Here is a 21,380-nt window from a genome sequence, read left to right as displayed (position 1 = left end):
CATCCATCCTCAAAGCAGTTGCATCAGTTTTGATATCCATAGCACAGCAGGGAGTTGTGAAATTGTAAACCTGAGTTCTTCTATTCTTGATTCTTCCCAGGATACTGAGACCACAGTGGCCCTGTAAGTTTACTTATGAAATTTGTATTCATTAGCTGTAGTTTTTAGCCAAGGCTCTGTGGTGGTCATAAGCATCAGATCAAAGACTATGTTTTGTGAGTATCACCAGAGTCATCCACTGAAAAATTTTCAGCCAAGGAACATGGAATCCCTAGTTAGATAAACTTTACTGTTGAAATGGTTTGTTCTTGTCAGGAGATAAAGCTGATATTTTTATTTACACTGACTCAAAAAAGGTACAGTGAGTGGAATTGTCCAATTTTCTCATCAAAGTTGTCTAAAGCAACAATAGAGACACCCAACTTTATGAGACTGCTCTAAGTAAATAATGTTTAGGAATTGCTCAGGCCTATAGTACGGCCTACATATTTCCACTTAATGTGAGAAAGAGGCAAATATTCTGCCCAGGGCATGCTTGACATCCTTGTTCCTCAGTGTATAGATGAGAGGGTTTAGGGTTGGGCTGAGGATTGAGTATAGCACTGAGGTAAATTTGTTTCTTTCTGGGCTATAGCTGGAAGCAGGACTGATATAGGCACAGAACACAGATGAATAATACATAACGACCACGATGAGGTGGGACGAGCAGGTAGAAAAGGCTTTCTTCTTGCCCTCAGCAGAACGCATGCGCAGGATGCTGGCAATGATGCAACCATAGGATAACAGGGTTAGCACAAAGTTGATACCTCCATAAAAGGCATCTGACGCAAGAGTCATAATGCTATTAACATATGTGGGGCTACAGGAGAGCAGGAGGAGTGGGGGTATCTCACAGAAGAAGTGGGTGATAACCTTGGGCCCACAGAATGACAGCCGTGTCATCAGACCAGTATTTATAGATGCATTCAGTGCACAGACAGACCATACACCAATGACCACTACCCCACACAGTTGTGGGCTCATCCTGGAGCTGTAGTGGAGGGGACAGCAGATAGCTACATAGCGGTCATAGGCCATGACTGTGAGCAGCAGCAACTCAGAGGATCCAGACCACACAAGGAAGAAGAGCTGGGTCATGCATCCCTTGAAGGAGATGGTGTTTTCCTCAGACAGTAGACCAACCAGCGCTTTGGGCAGAACAGAGGAGGTGCAGATAATGTCCATGGTTGCTAAGTTGCACAGGAAAAAGTACATGGGACTGTGGAGTCCAGTGCTGGAGGTGACCAAAGCAATGATCACAATGTTGCCCATTAGAGCCATTGTATAGAGAGACAGGAAGCAGCCTGTCAGAAACAGTTTTAGACTAGGGTGCTCTGAGAACCCCTGCAGAACAAACTCTGTCACTACTGACTGGTTAGGACTGACCATCTTTGTTTGGTGATGTGTAGATTGGCTTCTGAGAAAAATATTACAGTTTACCACGCTGAAGTCTGATTTTGAAAATTGATCATCTCACCATTTTCTGCTGGCAGAAAGGGAAAGAGGGAATATATTTGCATTAGGGAAACATCTCATCCCATATTTTCTTACCATATCCTTAGGTGGTATTTTTATAGGGAATTTTCACCTAGGACTCTTTTTCTCATAGATTTGGACCAAGAGGGATATCTGCTCCTCCCCTATCTTTTTGAATATGTGAAATGAGTGCAACATTCCTAGCTCAGGACCTGCCTATGCTTTCTGTCCATATTACCTGTAAGCACTATGCTCTTCAGACAGTGCTGGAACCAGTACACCTTCCTCTCATAGCTTCTCATACTTATTTTATAGAGTACAGTTTCGTTTCTCTCACCCATTTCTCACCTTTACCCTATGCCCATGAAAGAACCACAGTATCTTCCTGTTCCCTATGTCAAATATATTCTTCCACATACTCTTACCTCTTTTGTCCAACTTACCTTCAAAGGTTGCAACTGTGTATTTCCCCAGTATTATAATGTATTTCCAATTTCTTTAAGTTTTTCATAATTTCTGCCTTCTTTTCCTTTCCAACATTTCCAATTTCCTCCTCCATTCCTCAAGTTGTATAGAGTGTGTATTTTGGGCCCTAGTCCAAATTCACTGTCTCTCTCCAGTCTTTCAGCACACCACACACTATATAGCTTGCCATCTGACAACTGGCATCTGACATCACCTGACATTGACATCATCTGACATCACCCTTTGATTTTTCTAGCGGTTTCATGAGTTCCTATGTGAATATACTGTACCCCATCTGTTGACATCTTTGTGGCAATTATTTGAAGTGTCACTTATCTGTAAATATTCTTTGCTTTGGATTTCACTGCCCAAGATACAAGGATATTTTCCTTCTTCACTGAGCACATCCATGGCATATTAATGTGTGTAATGTGTTTCATTTCCTGAATCCAGTGGTGGTCAACACTCCCCACATATCCTCAAACCATCTTCTAACTTCATTTTCTTTGGTCACATTTTATTTCATGTCTCATTTCTGTAGTATGTCTCACAACCTATTTTCTCCTCACCTCTTCATACATGTTGAATTTTGAACGTTATTTTTGCCTCCATTTCAGACCAGATGTACTCAAATATAGTATTTGTTGTCTTCAACCATGAGAACAGTGTTAGGTCTAACCATATATCTCCCCTTCTCAATTATATTGCACTAGAGAACACCAATACAGAGTTTGATATTTCAATATGCTCTATAGGAATTGAACTCAGATGTAAATTTCTCATATTATCCTGGCACATTTTGAATCTGTCTAGCTAATTCAAATAAACCTGAATTATGGATTATACTCCTGATAGTACTGATAATCTATGGGTGATATTCAGCACCTTCCCTGGTGAGTATTGATTAGGTTCACCCCTCACTGATATAAGAGAAATATTAGAAAAATAATTAAAACCTATTAGAACATGAACTGTTATATTTTTGTTACCAAATAGCACCTGGAATAAAATGGAAACAGATATATAAATGACATCTCTAAAAAGAAGTGACAGAAAAGTGTAATAAATCAGGTGATTTGAGCTACCAGTTAATGTCCACATACTTATGGATCCATAATTCATTACAAAGCAGTAAAAAAAATACACACTAGAAAAAAGAAAAATACATATTTTTCAATTGATAATCATGGTCAGCTGCATGATTACACATACAAGAAGTATACTATCACTTGCTTAGTCAGAGCTACATGAGAATATTTAATATTAGTTGTGGCTATTGTAAAAGCTGTTTTCTGCCTGTGCCTGGGATCTGAACTGTTCCTACACCACAATTCCCTGCACTTAAATCCCATGGGGGAGAAAGCTGGACCCTCAGAAGTGCAGACACTCCTGAGAACCAAATGTTGATGAATACTTTCTGCCCACATTCCTGACCAAAGAGTAAATCACCTAGTGCCATCTGTGCCCCCTGGAAACAGGGAACTTAGAGCAGTCAGGAGTAAGACCCTTTGGGTTTCTGCCTGCACTGAGAGTTGAAAGTCAGTTGCCAGGAGCACCTACACACCTGAGAGCAGAGCACTCTGTTCCCAGATCCAGCTGAAAGAAAACAGGTCTGCAGGAGTGCTGATACACAGGCCTACAGGAGGGTCAAGCCACTGTCAGAGACAGCAAGAGAAGCTAACATCAGAGACAGCTGATGGCAAAGGCAAGTGTAGGAACCTAAGCAGCAGAAACCAAGTCTACTTGGCATCATCAGAACCCAGATCTCCCACCAAAGCAAATACAGGATATGCAAACACACCTGAAAGGCAAGATTTGGATTTAAAATAACATTTTATGATGATGATGGAGGACTTTAAGAAGGACGTAAATAACTCCCTTAAAGAAACCCAGGACAACACAGGTAAACAAATAGAATTCCTTAAAGAGGAAACACAAAAATCCCTTAAAGAATCTTTTCAAGAATTGCAGGAAAACAGAACCAAACAGGTGAAGGAAATGGACAAAACCATCTAGGATTTAAAAATGGAAGTAGAAACAATAAAGACAGCACAAAGAAAGACAACCCCGGAGATAGTAAACTCTCTTGTTGATAGAAAGTCAACAAGAGAGATAAGCCATTAGGCAGACTACCAGAGGGCACAGAGAGTATATCCAAATCAGAATGAAAAGAGAGAAACAACTACAGGGGGGTGGATGGGAAGAGGAACATCCTTATAGAAGAAGGGGACTGGGAGGGAATAGGGGTCTTACGGACAGGAAACCGGGAAAGGGAATAACATTTGAAATGTAAATAAAGAAAACTAAAAACAAAACAAAACAAAACAAAACAAAAAACAAAAAACCAAGCTGGTGGGTGAGTAACTGTGAGGTGGGACTGGGGGGATTATTTAACGGAAAAAAAGGAAGAAAGAGTGTTTCCTTTATTTCTATCTCGGTCTGTTTGTCCTTTATATAAAGGAGGGCTACTTTTTTTTTTTTGAGTTAATTTTGTATCCAATCACTTTGCTGAAGGAGTTTATCCACTGTAGGAATTCTCTTCAACTTCTTCCTTTCCAATTTGTATCCTCCTTGATCTCTTTAAGTTGTCTCAATACTTTAGTTAGAACTTCAAATACTATATTGAATAAATATAGGAAGTGGGCAGCCTTGACTTGTACCTGATTTTAGTAGATTGCTTTAAGTATTTCTCCATTCAATTTAATGTTGGCTACTGGCTTACTGTATATTGCTTTGATTATGGTTAGGCATGTACATTGTATCCCTGATGTCTCTAAGACTTATAACATGAAGGGGTGGTGGATTTTGTCAGAGGCTTTTTCAGCATCTAATGAGGTGATCATGTGTTTTTTTATTTCTTTTTGTTTACATGTTGGATTATGTTGATGGATTTTCATATATTAAACCATCCCTGAATCCCTGGGATGAAGCCTACTTGATCATGGTGGATTATGTTTTTGATGTGTTCTTGGATTCTTTTTGCAAGTACTCTGTTAGGCTTGCAGACAGGAGACTAGTTTAACTGTCATCCAAGAGGCTCTACCCAGCAAATGACTGAAACAGATGCAGACACCTGCACCCAAATATTAGACAGAGGTTGGGGACTCTTATAGAAGGGAAAATTGAAGGCCCCAAAGGGAATGGGAACTTCAAAGGAAGACCACCAGAGTCAACTAACCTGGGACCCTTGGGGGATTTCAGAGACTGAAACACCAACCAAAGAGCACACACCAGCTGGACCCAGAACCCCTGCACATGTGTAGCAGATGTATAGCTTGGTCTTCATGTGGATTCCCCAACAACTGGAGTGGGGGGCTATCCCTTATGCTTTTGTTTTGCTCATCTGTGGAATATGCTTCACTAACTGGACTGCCTTGTCTTGCCCTAGTGGAAGAACATGCTCCTAGTCCTGCAGAAACTTGATGTAACAGGGTTGGGGCATACCCAAGGTGGGCCTGAACCCTCTCAGAGGAAAAGGGGAGAGTTTAGGGGGAGGAACTCTGTGACGTTAGACTGGGAGAGAGGCAGCAATTGGGAAGTAAAGTGAATAAATAAATGAAAAAGTAAATTAAAAATCAAATGAACAAATGAAAGAATTATGCTAGATCCTTATCATTAAACTTTAAATTATCTAGACTCCAAGTGGATCAAGATGTCAACTCCAAGTGGATTCAACACTCCAAAAATAACAATGGAGAAAATAGGGATATGCTTGAACTCATTGATACTGGAAAGATCTTTCTGAACAGAATCATGGTCATATAGACATTGAGATCAATAATTGACCAACAGGCTCAATGTAGCTGCACTGCTTCTGTAGAGTAAAGAACACCATCATTTGAGTCAAGGATATTCTACAGAATGGCAAAAATCTTTACCATTTGGACATCTGACAGAGCATTAGTATCTGAAATAGACAAATAATAAAAAACTTTAAACAAAACCCAAACAATCCTATACACCTGGCTACAGGAACTAAACTGAGAATTTTCAAAAGATGTAACACAAATACATGAAAAATATTTCTACAAGTTCAACATGCTAAGTTATCAGAGAAATGCAATTTCAAACTTATTTGAGAAATCAATGTCCCTCCAGTCAGAATGATCAAGGGATGAAAAAGAAAGGTAGAACCAAATACTGTGGGGAAGAGAGCTGACCACCCAGGATTGCAGACATCCTGAGACCGCAGGACTAACTGCCACCTCTGCACACCTCTGCCTACATCCCTGGTCCAAGGGGAAACTGCACAGTGCTCTGGACACAGGGATATAGGAACAGACAGCCACTGTTACTGGCAGTTCTGGTCCCCAGGACCGAACTGAACCAGTCAAACAGCTCCCTGCACCCAAATACCTTGGGGAGAGAGCTGAACCCTCAGAAGTGTGGATACTCCTGAGAAGTCAAAGGAGACATCCATCTGTGCCAGTCCAGACCCAAGAAGGGGTTGCATAGTGCCAACTGTGCCTGCTGGATGCAAGGACCTACGAGCAATCAGGGCAGGACCCTTTGATTCCTGCCCACACGTAGAGTTGGAAGACAGTCTTCAGGAGTGCCGACACACCTGAAATCAGAGCACCTGTTCTCAGGAAAGGCTGAAAGAAAACAGGAAAACTGTTCTTATACCGAAACCACATAAAGACCCAACAAAGAAAGAGAACTTCAGACCAATTTCCCTTATATATGTCGACGCAAACATACTCAATAAAATTCTTGCAAACCGAATCCAAGAACACAACAAAACGATCATCCATCATGATCAAGTAGGCTTCATCCCAGGGATTCTGGGATGGTTTAATATATGAGAATCCATCAATGTAATCCACTATGTAAACAAACTCAAAGAAAAGAACCACATGATGATTTTATTTGATGCTGAGAAAGCATTTGACAAAATTCAGTACCCCTTCATGAGAAAAGTCCTGGAAATATTAGGAATTCAAGGCCCATATCTAAACATAGTAAAAGCAATATACAGCAAACCAGTAGCTATCATCAAACTAAATGGAGAGAAACTTGAAGCAATTCCACTAAAATCAGGGTCTAGACAGGCTGCCCACTCTCTCCCTACTTATTCAATATAGTACTTGAAGTCCTAGCCAGAGCAATCAGACAGCAAAAGGAGTTCAAAGGGATACAAATTGGAAGGGAAGAAATCAAAATATCACTATTTGCAGATGTTATGATAGTGTACTTAAGTGACCCCAGAGAACTACTTAACCTGATAAAAACCTTCATCAAAGTATTGAGGTATAAAATTAACTCAAACAAGTCAGTAGCCTTCCTCTACTGAAAGGATAAACAGGCTGACAAAGAAATTAAGGAAATGACACCCTTCACAATATTCCCAAATAATAAAAAGATATCTTGGTGTGGCAATAGGGCAAGACAAGACAATATTCGTCCCTTATCTAGTCATCTATATATACCTACACTCATTTAAATATGTTGATTTCATGTCAAAACTAGTGTGAGCATTATGGATGGGGAATGAGTAAGGCTGAGTATGAACATAAGGCAAAAATATCAGACATGAAAAACTGATCATGACTAGTAGGTAGACATTTTTTGTTTATACAATGGAAAAGAAAACCAAACATTTCTACTATCTTCTGCCCTTTGTCCCAGGACTATTCATTAGTGTTAAGAAATTATAAGTCGATGTCCCTCCATGCTGATGTTCAATCACTGGCAAAAATGTCACTTTTATAATGAGACTTTTGCTTTCCATTGTTAGCCAAATGAGTCACATAAATGAGATTTTACTTTTCACTCACCTTTTCCTGTCACAGTAAATTGAGGTGACAGTGGCTTCCACAAAGTGCACACTGTACTGGGCACAGACTCTCCTTTCTTGCAAACAGCAAGTCTTAATACCCCTCTGAAGCTCTGTCTTCCTTTGTATAGAGGTCACTGACCTTCAGAAATACCTGTCATTTCTGAGACCAGGGCCAGTATATGTCCTGGTGCCTCCTGGGATAGAAACTCACAAAGAAAGCTCTTAGGATAAATTAAGGGAGACTCATGACCACATGACCCAAGGTCTCTGTAGACTTGTGTGGAGGAGGGTGGTCAGGGAGTCTTTTTATTAGAGATGTGAGACTTTGACATTTATTAATCAGCAGTGTTTATGTTTCTATTTATTTTGTAGCCTGGTAGTTCTTTTAATTTGCTAGCCTGCAATAATTTATTCCATATGTTTTCTTGCATGTGTTTTAACTTCTTCATGTTCTCTCTAATGACCTACATTGATGGATCTATCATCTGTCTGTCTGTCCGTCCATCCATCTATCTATCTATCTATCTATCTATCTATCTATCTATCTATCTATCTATCTATCTATCCATCCATTCATCTTAACATCCATCTGAGTAGATAAATCTGTAGGGAGATACAGCTTAAATTTGGGGCATTTGCTATATTATGTTTTGTGTTATAGTTAATGGTAAACATTCCATAAGTCATGCCCCACTATTATGGTATTCAAAACCCTGGAAAAGGAACCACAAACTCAATTTAGACTCTGATCAGTCATTTTTACGAGTAGGTTCACAGTTGCTAGCCAAAATCAGAGATATATGACTCAGATCCAGGTGAAGGAATGGCTTTTAAAAATGAAAACCACAAGAGGTCATTGAATAGCTGCACTAGCAAGTTACAGAAACCAAAGTGCTGTTCACCCCTGCCACAATTAAGCAGTCAAGGTGAGCTTAAAATATTATGTGAATATCTCCATTGGCAGGTACAGAAGCCAAAATTGAGCACATATTCATATGTTAAGCAGATGGTCATGGCTGTACATATTTCAGTGGGGGCTCAAGGATTCAGATTTTCTGGGACTTACTTTCCAAGAACTTCAGTCAGAAACAAATACCCATTAGGTACCAAGATAGAAGTAGGTAAAAAGTGGAGTTTCTTTGGCCATCACATTTCACATTTGTTCCAGATCATATGAGTCAAATCATTGATTCATGCTCAGGTGCAGGCTGGTACCATAGTTGTAGAGTTTGTATTTTCACAAAATAAATTCTGTTTTTAATATACATTAGTAACCTGTTGCCCGAGGCCTGGGCTACTCAAAGCCTGACCCTACCTGCCCTTGAGTGTTGAAGATGTGGTGTGGTACAAAGTCAATGACACAGACTCCAGGAGTAGATGAGAAATGCTGCAGCAAACTCATCTGAACACTGCTGCAAGCTCCTTTAATGCCTTCCACCCTTGTCCCAATGGTCCCAAGAAAGCATCTCTTGTAAACATCAGTGCCTGTTTGACTGGCATTGTCTGCACCAGCAATCCTTGGTCTCACAGGCAGTCCTCAATCAGGTCCTCCTGCAGGAGATGCTTTGTGGCTGTGCAGCCCCCAGCATTTACGTAGAAGCAGTCCTGCCATTAGTCATCAGATAAATGCACATTTCTGACCATGTTTGTTTTCCCCTCTCCATTCTATTGTACTAGAAAACACCAATGCACAGTTTTATTTTTCACGTAAATTTTCAGACAAAGAATTACAGAAGCAATTTCCTCACACGGTTGTAGCATTTTCTGAGTCCATCTAGATAATTCAAGGACAACTGAATTTTGGATTATACTCCTGATAGTACTGATTATCTACGGGTGACATTAACCTCGTCCCCAGGGTGTGTTCATTAAGATTCACTCTAAGCTGAGTGAAATAGAATGATTCAAAAAAAATAATTGAATCCTATTAAAATATTTACAGTCTGATAGAATTCTATTACCAATCACACATCTATAAAAATCTAATTACATGAAGTAATAACTAATAGATTAGTAAATGATACCCCTAAATATAATGACAAGAGAAATATGATAATATGAGTAATTTGTGGACTCAGATAAAAGTCCACACACCCATAGGCACATGATTTATTACAAAGGAGTTAAAAAAATACTAAAGACAGCATCTTTAACTAATGGTAATGCTGAAACTAGATGATTACATGCAGAAGAATTATACTAGACCCTTACTAAACTTTAAAAACCTAGACTCCAAGTGGATCAAGATGTCAACCTAAGACCCAACACCCTTAAAATGACAATGGAGAATACAGGAATATGCGCACACTCATTGTCACTGAAAAGGTCTTTCTGAAGAGAATTATGGTCATGTAGACATTGAGATCAATAATTGACACATAGGCTCAATGTAACTGCACTGCTTCTGTACAGCAAAGAACACCATCATTTGAGTTAAGAGGCAACCTACAGAAAGGCAAAATATTTTTTTTACCATCTGGACATCTGACAGAAGGTTAATATATAGAATATACAAAAAAATAAAAAGTAAACAACAATAAAACAAACAATTCAACTTAACTGGAGAATGGAACTAAACAGAATTTTCAAAAGAAGAACAAATTGATAAAAACAAATTTTAAATGTTCAATATCTGTAGTCACCAGAGAAATGCAAATTAAAAATGTTTTGAGATTAAGTTTTACTTCCTTCAGAATGACAAAAGAAATGAAACACCCCTTCATCTTAAAAGTCTTTGAGAAATCAGGGATGAGCGGCACATCCTTATACACAATAAAAGCAGCACACTTCAAGACAACAACCAACATCAAATTAAATGGAGAGACACTTTAAGCAATTCCACTAAAAAGCAGAGACAAGGCAAGGCTGTCCACTCTCTCTGCATTCCCTCAATATTTCACTTAAAATTTTAGGTAAAACAATAAGACAACAAAAGGCGATTGAGTCAATACAAATTGGAAAAAAGAAGTGAAAGTATCACTATTCATGCATATCACATATACAGTCGACACCCCAAATTCTATCAGATAAACACTTTCAGCAGAGTGGCTGGATACGAAATTCACTCAAAGAAATCGGTAGCCCTCTTTTCTACAAATGGTAAGTGGGCAGAGAAAGAAGTTATCGAAACAACACCCTTCACAGTGGCAAAAATAGTACAAAATATTTTGGTGTAACTCTAAGCAAGCAAGTGAAAGATCTGTGTGACAAGAACTTCAAGTTTCTCTCTGAAGAAAGAAATTGAGTAAGATAACAGAAGTTGGGTGTCTACAGATTCACTGAAATTCCCATTAAAATTCTGACAGAATTCTTTACAGAACTTAAAAGAGCAATTTTCAAGTTCATATGCAAAAACAAAAAACCGAGGATAGCTTAAGCAATCCTGTACAATGAAATAACTTTTGGAGGAAGCACCTTCTCTGATGCCATGGTTCCATCTTTACCTCTGCACTTGTGTAGGCAGGAGAAATTTTGGGTTAAAGATTTCATGAGTGAGTTGGTGTCATTTACCCTTCACTGGGGGTTTTGCCTGGCTACAGAATATGGCCACATCATGTCCCATATCCCACACTGCTAGGAGCCTTAGCTAGAGTCATCCCCTTAAACTCCTGGGAGCTTTGCCCATCACAGACCTCTGGCATGTTATAGAAATGTTCCCACCCTGCCAGCTACCAATTTCCATTCACTTTCCTGGCCCTCTCTCCTAGTCTATCCCCACACCTGATGCTGATTCCCTTTTCCCCATTCCCCTGCCACCGAGTTCCTTCTCTCCATCTGCCTCCAATGACTTTTAATTCCCCTTCTGAGTGAAATTTAAGCATCCTTAAAAATCCTTGCTAGTAAGTGCTGTCACTTGAGTTTTTGGTTTTAGCCATTCTGAGTCACCAGGGTGACTCTTACACATTACCAGATATAGTCACAGCCAAAAGTTCAACCTTGGCTATCTCTGGAAGACAGACTCTTTGTGGTCTCAGAAAACACTTCCCAGAAGATTTTACCTCAAGAATGCTGAGCTCTTCTTAATCACCACTAATTTCTTATTTTTATTTTTTATTTATTTATTTTTGTTATCTTTATTAACTTGAGTATTTCTTATTTACATTTCAATTGTTGTTCCCTTTCCCGGTTTCTAGGCCAACATCCCCCTAAGCCCTCACCCTCTTCTTCTATATTGGTGTTCCCCTCCCCATCCTCCCCCCATTACCGCCCTCCCCCCAACAATCACATTCACTGGGGGTTCAGTCTTAGCAGGACCCAGGGCTTCCCCTTCCACTGGTGCTCTTACTAGGATATTCATTGCTATCTATGAGGTCAGAGTCCAGGGTCAGTCCATGTATAGGTTTTAGGTAGTGGCTTAGTTCCTGGAAGCTCTGGTTGCTTGGCATTATTGTACATATGGGGTCTCGAGCCCCTTCAAGCTCTTCCAGTTCTTTCTCTGATTCCTTCAATAGGGGACCTATTCTCAGTTCAGTGGTTTGCTGCTGGCATTCGCCTCTGTATTTGCTGTATTCTGGCTGTGTCTCTCAGGAGCAATCTACATCCGGCTCCTTTCGGTCTGCACTTCTTTGCTTCATCCATCTTGTCTAATTGGATGGCTGTATATGTATGGGCCTCATGTGGAGCAGGCTCTGAATGGTGTTCCTTCTGCCTCTGTTTTAATCTTTGTCTCCCTATTCTCTGCCAAGTGTATTCTTGTTCCCCTTTCAAAGAAGGAGTAATCACCACTAATTTCTTAACTCCAACTGACCAGCATCAATAGTTCCAGTAACATCAAAGATTTGATTTAGTAGTTCTATTATCTTGTTAATCACATCTGATTCTTCAGCCCCAGCTAACAAAAAATCACAGAATCTTCATAATCAAAACAGAAGTCCAGGAATGGCACCACTGACGATGTGCTGGGTCTTACCCATTGTCATTATTTGAGAAAATGCCTTACAGCTGGGACTCATGAAGGCATTTCCATAACTGAGGCTGCTTTTCCTGTGATAACTCCAGCAGGTGTCAAGTTGACACACAAAAGTAGCTAGTACAAGCACCAATTATACCAGCCCAGTGGGAAATGTCTGTTCTGAACAAGGCCAGCAACCTGACCTTGATTACAATATGAGGATCATCTAAAGATGATTCAACAAAGCTGTCTTTTGGGCTCATGTCTGTGAGTGCTAAACTGCCCAGAACTGAACAAATAGTGAATCAGAAAGGTGCCCAGTTCTGGAATTTCTAAGTCCAAATTGAGACTGGCTAGTGCATGGGAGGGGAATTTTCTTTTTGAAAAATAAATTACAACAGAGAGATCAAAAGATTATGAGCATAAATCTGTGATTGGCAGAGGCTGGAGTAGACACAGTACTTTCTGATAGCCTCAGCATCCTATATATTATCTGCTGGCTTCACAGAAATAGTACTAACTTCACCTTGTGCACCCTACCAGGTGATATTATGTGCTGAGTCTAATCAGAATGAAACCAGACATTTCCTTCACAGTATAAGGGAGGAGCATCATTATTTATATTGAATCCTACTCAACAATTGTCATTTATCATATGAGATAAATTACAGAGCGAAGATGTTTGGTCAAAGATCACTTTGGTAGAGCATGACTCCATTTTACTTGGACCTTATAACTGAGACATGCCATGTGCTAGTGCATCCAGTAGCCAAATATCCAAATGTGTTTTTGGAATATTTCATGCATGATATGGAGACAAATGGCCCTTGTGGAATACTGTAGATCAATAGTCTCCTCATACACATTATGCTTGGCAAGCAATATTTTGATGCCTGCCATTCATATTGGCCTAGCAGACAATATTATCATCTATAGATATGATATTGTCATACAGAAGGAAAAAATCAGACATTTCCAAACTGTTTACCAATGCACACTGTGAAGTAGAGAAGTACCTGCCTCTTCTTGAGCCCTCTTTCCTGTAATCTATCATGCTCTTTGGAATTTAGCTTTCATTGTGCCTAAGAGGACATGGGATATTCTAGTATCCAGGTCGGGAGTTTGTGGGAGCAAATTCACAGGAATCTCTCATGATTACATGTAAGCGAGATCTCAACAGGGCTGACTTGAGAATCTTCAGAAGATGAGCCTCAACCAGGAGCAAAACTGCTAAGGATCTTCACCAGAGTCATGAACTGGAGTGTCTGCAGATATTATGGTCAAGACAGCAAAAGTGGCAGAGAAAGAATATGCACCTCCAGCACTGTTAACACAGCCCCCCATAAGGTGAAGAGCATTTTCTGTCCCCAGAATAGTGGACTTGGACAACAGGTAAGAAAATACCTTTTATGGCAATTTTTCACCATTCTCTTTGGATATCACAGACCAAAAAGGGAACATTAAAAGTGCTATCTAATCAATATAGATCTTGGATTCATTTAAATTTGTTAGTTTCATTTCAAAATTAGTGGGAATACAATGGATGAATGAATAAGTCCAGGTAAGACTATAAGACAAAAATAACAGACATGAATAAACTCTTTGATTATGATTAAAATCTAGTCTGTTGTTTGTACAATGGAGCAGGAAACCAAATCTATCACATTCTATTTTCTGATCTTCAAACACTCTTCATCAAACCCAGGATAGGTTGAGAACCTGACCCTTCTGTGTTTCTGTCCCTCTGCCCTGATTTCCAAAAACTTAGACAAATGTGATTTTTAGAGAGTTATCTTTTGCTTGGGAGTACCATTGGAGGCTGAAGAATCACACTGTGTAAGATAAGTCTTCACTCACCTGACCCTGTCCCAGTGAATTGAGGTGACAGATGGCTCCCACACACTGCCAACTTTGCTGAGCACAGACTGTTCTCTCTTGCAAGCACCAAGTCTTTTGTCCTTCTGAAGTTCTGCTTCCTTTGTGTTGAGTTTCAGTTGGCCATCACAAATTCCAGTCATTTTCTGAGTCCAGGGGCAGGTGTTTATCCTGATGCCTCTTGGGACAAAAACCCATGGAGAATTCTCTTAGGATCAATTAAAGAAAACTCTTGGCTCATGACTCCTAAGTCCCTGAATACTGGTGTGGAAGAGTGTGGTCAGAGGAGTCTCATAGGTAGGAGCAGTTCCTCCTCCACACCTGCCCTTCAAAACTCCACATACGTCTCCCAGAATGTCTTGGTATCCCAATGTCTCACCATGGTATTAATTGATTTCCTTTCACTCTTTTGAGGGTATTTCATGTGATTTGAATATATGCTATGGATTTATTCTATGTATGTTTTACTTTCTATGCCTCCCTTCCAAAACTTCAATATATTATTATGAACTAATGTTCCTTCAGCACATCCAGTTCTTTCTGTTTGCTACATTTAACTCCCTGAGAATTTACACACAGGTAACATTTCACAGACAGAACAGTAGGTACATTTGATGAATATAGAAGAATCCACACATGTGCATTTAATAACTATTAGGAAATAAAACACAGCCATGAGTTTGGAGAAAATGGGGAGGTGGATATATGGAAAGGTTTTGAAGTAGAAAGGGAATAGAGAAACATTAGGATCAAAGTATAATCTCATACAATTTTAAAGAAAACACTTGATTCAAAGTTTTACATGCCATAAGAGCTTTCATAATGGAAAAACCAAATAAGACTAATTTAAGTAAAATTTTAAATTGAAAAAAATATTTTTCACATAACATAATTTGATCATGGTTTTCCCTCCCGAAACTCCTCTCCTAATCTCCCTCTCCACCCAGCTACATGTCATGTATTTCTATCTTCATAAAACAAACAAACAAACAAAACAAGAAATCAACAAAAAGCAACACACACACACAATCTGTAAAAGCAGAAATTCAGAAATCATATTATACAAGCAAATGGTCAGTAAGACAAAAATAAGCAAACATCAAACATACAAATAAACAAACAAAAAACGAATAACCCAAAGAAAGAAATATAAGAGAGACAAAGTCATTAGAAATATCATTGAATTTTCCCATGGCTATCTATTGATTCTCATGGGCCTACCCATAGGTGGGTTTTATTTACCTAGTCATTCTGTATTGGTGAGAATACATTTCCCTTGAGAATTCCAAGGCACTGATTGAACATTGTCCAGTTGTGGGTTTCTGTGTTTGTTCCCATGACTGCAGGAGGAAGCATCTTTTATGAAGGATGGATGAGATACTAATCTGTGAGTATAACAGAATTTCATCAGGAGGCATTCTTTTGCTACTTACCATCAGTAAAACTATAGTGTTACTGATCCCCTTGGTCCAAGGCCTATTTAATCTAAAGTTCTTGGCCATATGAGCATTGTCAGGCATGGGCTCCATATACTGGAGTGGGACTTAAATCCACTGAGATAGTGGTTGGTTACTCCCAAAACTTTTGTGCCACTGTTGTGACAGTTTATCATGCAATCAGTTCACCAATGTATATTGAAGGGCTTGTAATTGGGAGGAGATACCTTTCTCTTTCAAATTTCATGATTTCATAGTTATTAATGCCGGAAAATATTTCATTGTGTAAATTTACCACTATTTTTATCTATTCATGCATTTTCAGATATATAGCTTGTTCCAGTTTCGAGATGCTCAGCTATAACACGCAGCATGGCCAAATGTACAGACCCACTATGTCCCTATTTTAATGTGTTCAGACTTACTGATGCACATGTGAGCACTACAGGATTGACCGCAAATGGAATCTGAGTTGAGATTAAGTTTCTTCTTGTCCCCAGCTTGAATTTTCTGGTGGGGTAGTAGTTGGAGTGATGGAGAGATAGATCCCTATCCCTCTGTAGAAAGGAGTCCTAGGGTCTAGGCAAAGCAAGCAATCACTTCCCAGGTTAGGGAGGGTATGGTTTTATCCAGATATGCAGGAACCTTGAAGTCTAAAAGTTAAGGCCATTACCAAGAGATGAAACTATTCTATGTCTTTTCTGAGTTAGTGCTGAGGTTGTGTCTGTTATCATAGTTCCCTTGGTGGAGTATAAAGTTGATTTATCATCATGGGTGGAGTGTCTAAGGGAAGGGAGGCATCTTATTCTTTGAGGCACCAGCTTTTCTCTTTGCCTGCAGGACTAGCTAGGTAGGTTGGTATTTTTCGTGTAGAGAATTCCACAGCATACTTACATCCATCTTCCTTAATGGCAAGCCAGGAACCACAAGTCCAACTTTAATCCAGGACTGTATGCTTAGTTCATTCCAGTTATGGCTCTTAGAGTAAATGGGTTACATTTCCTGTAGACACATTGAAGAGGAGAACATTCTTGCTCCAGGAACATATGTGGGTTTAGATCAGTAGTTCTCAACATGTGTGTAGTGACTCCTTTGGGGGTTGAACGACCCTTCACAGGGGTTGCTTAAGATCCTTAGAAATATCAAATATGTACATTTTATTCATACCACTAGCAAAATTACAATTATGAAGTTGCAACAAAAATAATTTCATGTTGGGAGACACCACAACCTGAAAATGATCTGAAAAGGTCATAGCATTAGGAAGGTTAAAAACCATTTATCTAGATTCTAGATGATTGATATGGCCTCATTGGATAAATTCTGTCTCACAATCTGGGGCAGAGAAGCGATAATCTCCATTCTGCTGATGTCAATTAATTGGTCTATCAGCTGGACATGTACAGAAAAAGTTTCATTTAGTTTACGTCCATCACACTGGGAAAAGCCCTGCCCCTTTACTTGCGAGTGATTGTTTCTAATCCTGTGTGTCAGCCAGGTTTGGCCAATCCTTGAAGAAATCACAAAAATCAAATCTAAGCACAGTCTAACAGGCGATATTTCAGAAAATATTCATTATTAGTTTTTACTAGTTGACCATGAGTAAAAGCAGCGTGGTTCCCTTGACAAGTCACAATCCTGAATCTCAATATTTTCATCTGGCCAAGGGTAAGAGACACTTGAGAAGATTTTCAACACTAGTGTCAGTTTGAATCTGAGGTCTGAATGAGGATCTGAGATACTTTTCATTTTCATAACTTTGGTTGGTCATATCCATCTTTAGATGGAAATTATGAATGTAAGCTGTGATCCCTACTGTCAGTGACCATGACTGTTGCTATGATCACAACACATGATACATTTCAGGAAGGTCCCAGGGATCTTCTAGACAGGCAGTGGATGCACATTAAGTCTCTGGCTTCAGTGTATTCTGTGCCCAGCCAAAAGCAGAGCAGGCAGTGGGGGTGGTAGAGGGGTCTGGATGCCTTAAGTAGTCTGCTGCAATGCTTATAAGGACTTGGTGAATGAATACTTAGACATTTAAATAGTCTGTGTTTTTCCCTTTGAGTAATAAGTGGAGGTGGGCTACAAATCAATAATGTTTTAGTTACTGGTTTGGAACTTTTTGAGGAACAAAAGCTTCTACCTATTTTGGTATAGTATTTTCAAAACCAGCAAATATTGGTAGTCAAATCTTGTCATAGCTACTTCAGTGAGGCCCAAGTCCCAGTGTTCCCTGGGATTGAACTTTTGCTGAGAACCAATATGTGTGGATTTTCCTCCTCTTGGGTTCACCTAGGCACAGACAGCAATGCAGAAGGTAATTTGTTCAATTACAAACTTTTATCCGGTGACGTAGAAATTTCCTGTTTATTATTAACTATTTCAATCTGGTTAATTCCATGTGTGTTCTTTGATGGATTTGAGAAAGAAGGGATGGTCAGGACTTCTGGTAGGATGGGTTGTCTGTCTGGAAAACCACCAGTCAGTCCTGTCTTGGTGTTCTGTTGTCTCGTACAATTTTCTTCCTCACTGGTGTATGTAGGATGGTACACTAGGTCTGGCACCAGCATGAGGTTGAAAATTGAGATCGGACCTCAGGTTTGCAGTGGACCCACTGGCCGTGTTGCTGCTAATTTTTCTGTGGTTCCAGCCAGTCTGTTGCCTCAGGCTTTAACTGAAATCTTGTGTGTGTGTGTGTGTGTGTGTGTGTGTGTGTGTGTGTGTGTGTATGTGCGTGTCTTGGACAATGGATAAAAAGCAAGCATTTCCTGGAGAGAAGTAGTTGTTTCTAAGGCAGAGATCTCTTCTTTGTTTTTTATCTCTTTTCCTGGGAAAGACAGCAGACCCTGCTCCTGGTACAAAGTACCAGGGGCATGTATAGTTGCAACAGCAATCTGGCTATCAGTATAGGTGCTGACTGCATGGTGCTTTTCCCATCTTAGTGCCTAGGTCAAGGCTATACAGTCTGCCTTTTGGGCTGATGTCTCTTGAGGCCTAGATTGAGCCCAGATTACCTTAGTAAGTGTCATCTCAGCTGCCCCTTCCTGTACATAACATTCACAACCCTGTGAATAGGGTTGTATTTTGACATCCTGAGAGGTTGGTCTTAGACATCTAGTCACCTGTTTTGGCTGATGACCTGGGCATAGTTATAGACTGTCTGTTCTTCAAAATCAAGTAGGAGTCATGATGTGTGTAACAATGCCGAGGGTGAGAATCTGATCCTCAGTTCATCTGAAAAGAGGTTCTGGTAATGTGGGATGTCATAGATTGACATGCAGTGCTCTGACTCTCTAAAGTAGCATCTCAGTGGACTGTGGAGTGATGACAACCAACTCCTGAACCATGTTCATTTTTATCAGTTTTCTTTCATAAATGAAATAAAGAAATTGTAGCTGTAGTACCAATGGTCCAAATGCAAGCTGGCCACCCTGCCTTAACAGGGTGCAGTTCCTTACACAAACAGGCCACAAGCATTTTCTTGGTTCCAAAGTTTGTCAGTGCATCCTTTGCCACCCTGTATCATTCGGCTACAAACAAATGGGACAGCTTAGCAAACTAAATGTTGGAGCTGACATCAAGACTTCATTGAGCTTTTGGAATACCCCATTTCTTTGCCTTCCTGGCTCAGGGGGCATTTTTTCTAGGCTCTGGTATAATGACATTGCTACTTCTGCAAAGTTAAGTATTCATAGTCTGCAGTATCCAACTGGACCCAAGCATATTCATTAGGCCTTTTATCCTGTGGCCAAGAAATAGTCATAGATTGCTTGTATTGTGCTTGAAGACAGAGTCCTGCTTCTATCCTACACCAAGCAATAACACAAAAAATACATACAATAGGGCCTTTATAGCAGGCACATTGAAGCCTAGTTGCTTGAGATTTACAAGTTGTTCCTCTGTAACTTGTATAAATGTATGGCTTGTGGGCATACATTTTGGTGTCCATGAATCATCTACATACTGCAAGGGGGCGACATTCAGATATCATTGGGCATACTCAAGGAGGTATGAGTTAGAGCTTCATCAAAAAGAATGGGAGAGTTTTTATAGCACTGGGAGAGTTGAGTACAGGTCATAGGAACCCTGACTTGGGGTTTGTCCCTCACAAGGCAACTATAAGATTACTCACTGGCCCTAGAGGCAGAGAGAAAAAGATATCATGTCAGGTCTTAGATATTATATACAGTTTTCCCTGGGTTCAATATTTTGAATGAAGTGTAAGGGTTCCTTGCATTTGGGCACCCAATTTCTACTTTCTTATTTCTTTCCCATAATTCCTGAACAGGATGATAATTTTGGTGCTTGGCTTAATGACAGGAAGTAATGTATTGTTCTAAGATGACTCACAGGGGACCAAAATTTCTGTGTCTCTATGGTGACTCTTATGTGCTTTCTAATGCTTCCTTTAGCTTTTCTCAGGATTCAGTACTGTTTTGCATTTCTGTAATGCTGAACTTGAGAGTTGAATATTTGGTGGCAGATGTGGGCCCAAGCCTGAGAAATTGGGAACTTCAATATTAATTCTGTTTGAAGGGGGTGTGCCCTCTTCCAGTTTATTAGTACTCTTCTTTGCTTTTTTATTTTCTTCTGATAAGGGGCAAGTCCCCAGGATGTCTGGGTATGGATTCTTAGGTCCACAGTAGCTTTTACTTACAATAGATGATGGTGAAACAACATCTCCCCAACAAGACTATACCACTCATAGATGTGGACAAATTTTGCATAATAAGAAAAGAATCAATCAGGAAGCTGTAGTTGCTGAAGACTATCCTGACCCTGTGTTGAGAGGATGTGCTAAGCACCTGGTGCCCTTAAGATGAATGGATGTGTGATGGAGAGGTGGGGAAAATGGAAGAGAAGAACAGTGCTTGGGGTTTGGTGAGAGGCAGAGCTGGAGACTTGATGACTTGATGACAGTGACAGGTCTAAGAGAGTGCTAAGGTCAACAGTGGAATAGATTGTTGCCCAGTGTGTTCAACTGCACTGAACTGGAACCCATGTAGAGGCAGAACCACCCTATGCCTACATGCTTCAACTTGCTTCCTAGACACAGGACTGGATGATTCGGTTTCTTGATTAAACCTCTTCAAAGGACCACCAGATGAAAGTATGTGATTTATGCTAATGTGTGAAGCAACATTGATCTGTGTGGGCTTTGCTACTCCTCCAAAGTGAGAGGGTGCACATGTATGTGAGTAGCTGGCAGCACTATCTGAAGTTATTTCCTGGTTCCTGCTGCCTTCATGGTCAATGTCTGGGTTAATGGTCCTACTCCAGCTGGAGTTTGTGCTAATGTCCATGGCCCCTTTTTCTATTGAAGGCCATTTGGATGTAAATGGTCTATGCTGCCACCTGAAGCCATGTTGATATGCTATCTCTAGGGACCATACTGATCTAAGTGGCCTGCACTACC

The 21,380-nt window shown here is 40.0% G+C and overlaps 1 protein-coding gene across 1 annotated transcript; it reads right to left on the bottom strand.

The window, feature by feature from the left end:
- Positions 1–495: 495 nt before the first annotated feature.
- On the bottom strand, positions 496–1,428 carry Or13a18 (olfactory receptor family 13 subfamily A member 18). Its single transcript, NM_001000240.1, has one exon. It carries the CDS (start codon positions 1,426–1,428, stop codon positions 496–498), a length of 933 nt encoding a protein of 310 aa, NP_001000240.1.
- Positions 1,429–21,380: the final 19,952 nt, after the last annotated feature.

The sequence above is a fragment of the Rattus norvegicus genome, chromosome 1 (assembly GCF_036323735.1).
Source record: "Rattus norvegicus strain BN/NHsdMcwi chromosome 1, GRCr8, whole genome shotgun sequence".
Taxonomy (NCBI): domain Eukaryota; kingdom Metazoa; phylum Chordata; class Mammalia; order Rodentia; family Muridae; genus Rattus; species Rattus norvegicus.
The sequence above is the reverse complement of the archived record's forward strand: the minus strand, read 5'-3'. Positions and strand labels throughout refer to the sequence as shown.

Bases quoted from the DNA above. Each gene is read 5' to 3' on its own strand.
- Or13a18 (NM_001000240.1), bottom strand. From the start codon at position 1,428: ATGGTCAGTCCTAACCAGTCAGTAGTGACAGAGTTTGTTCTGCAGGGG.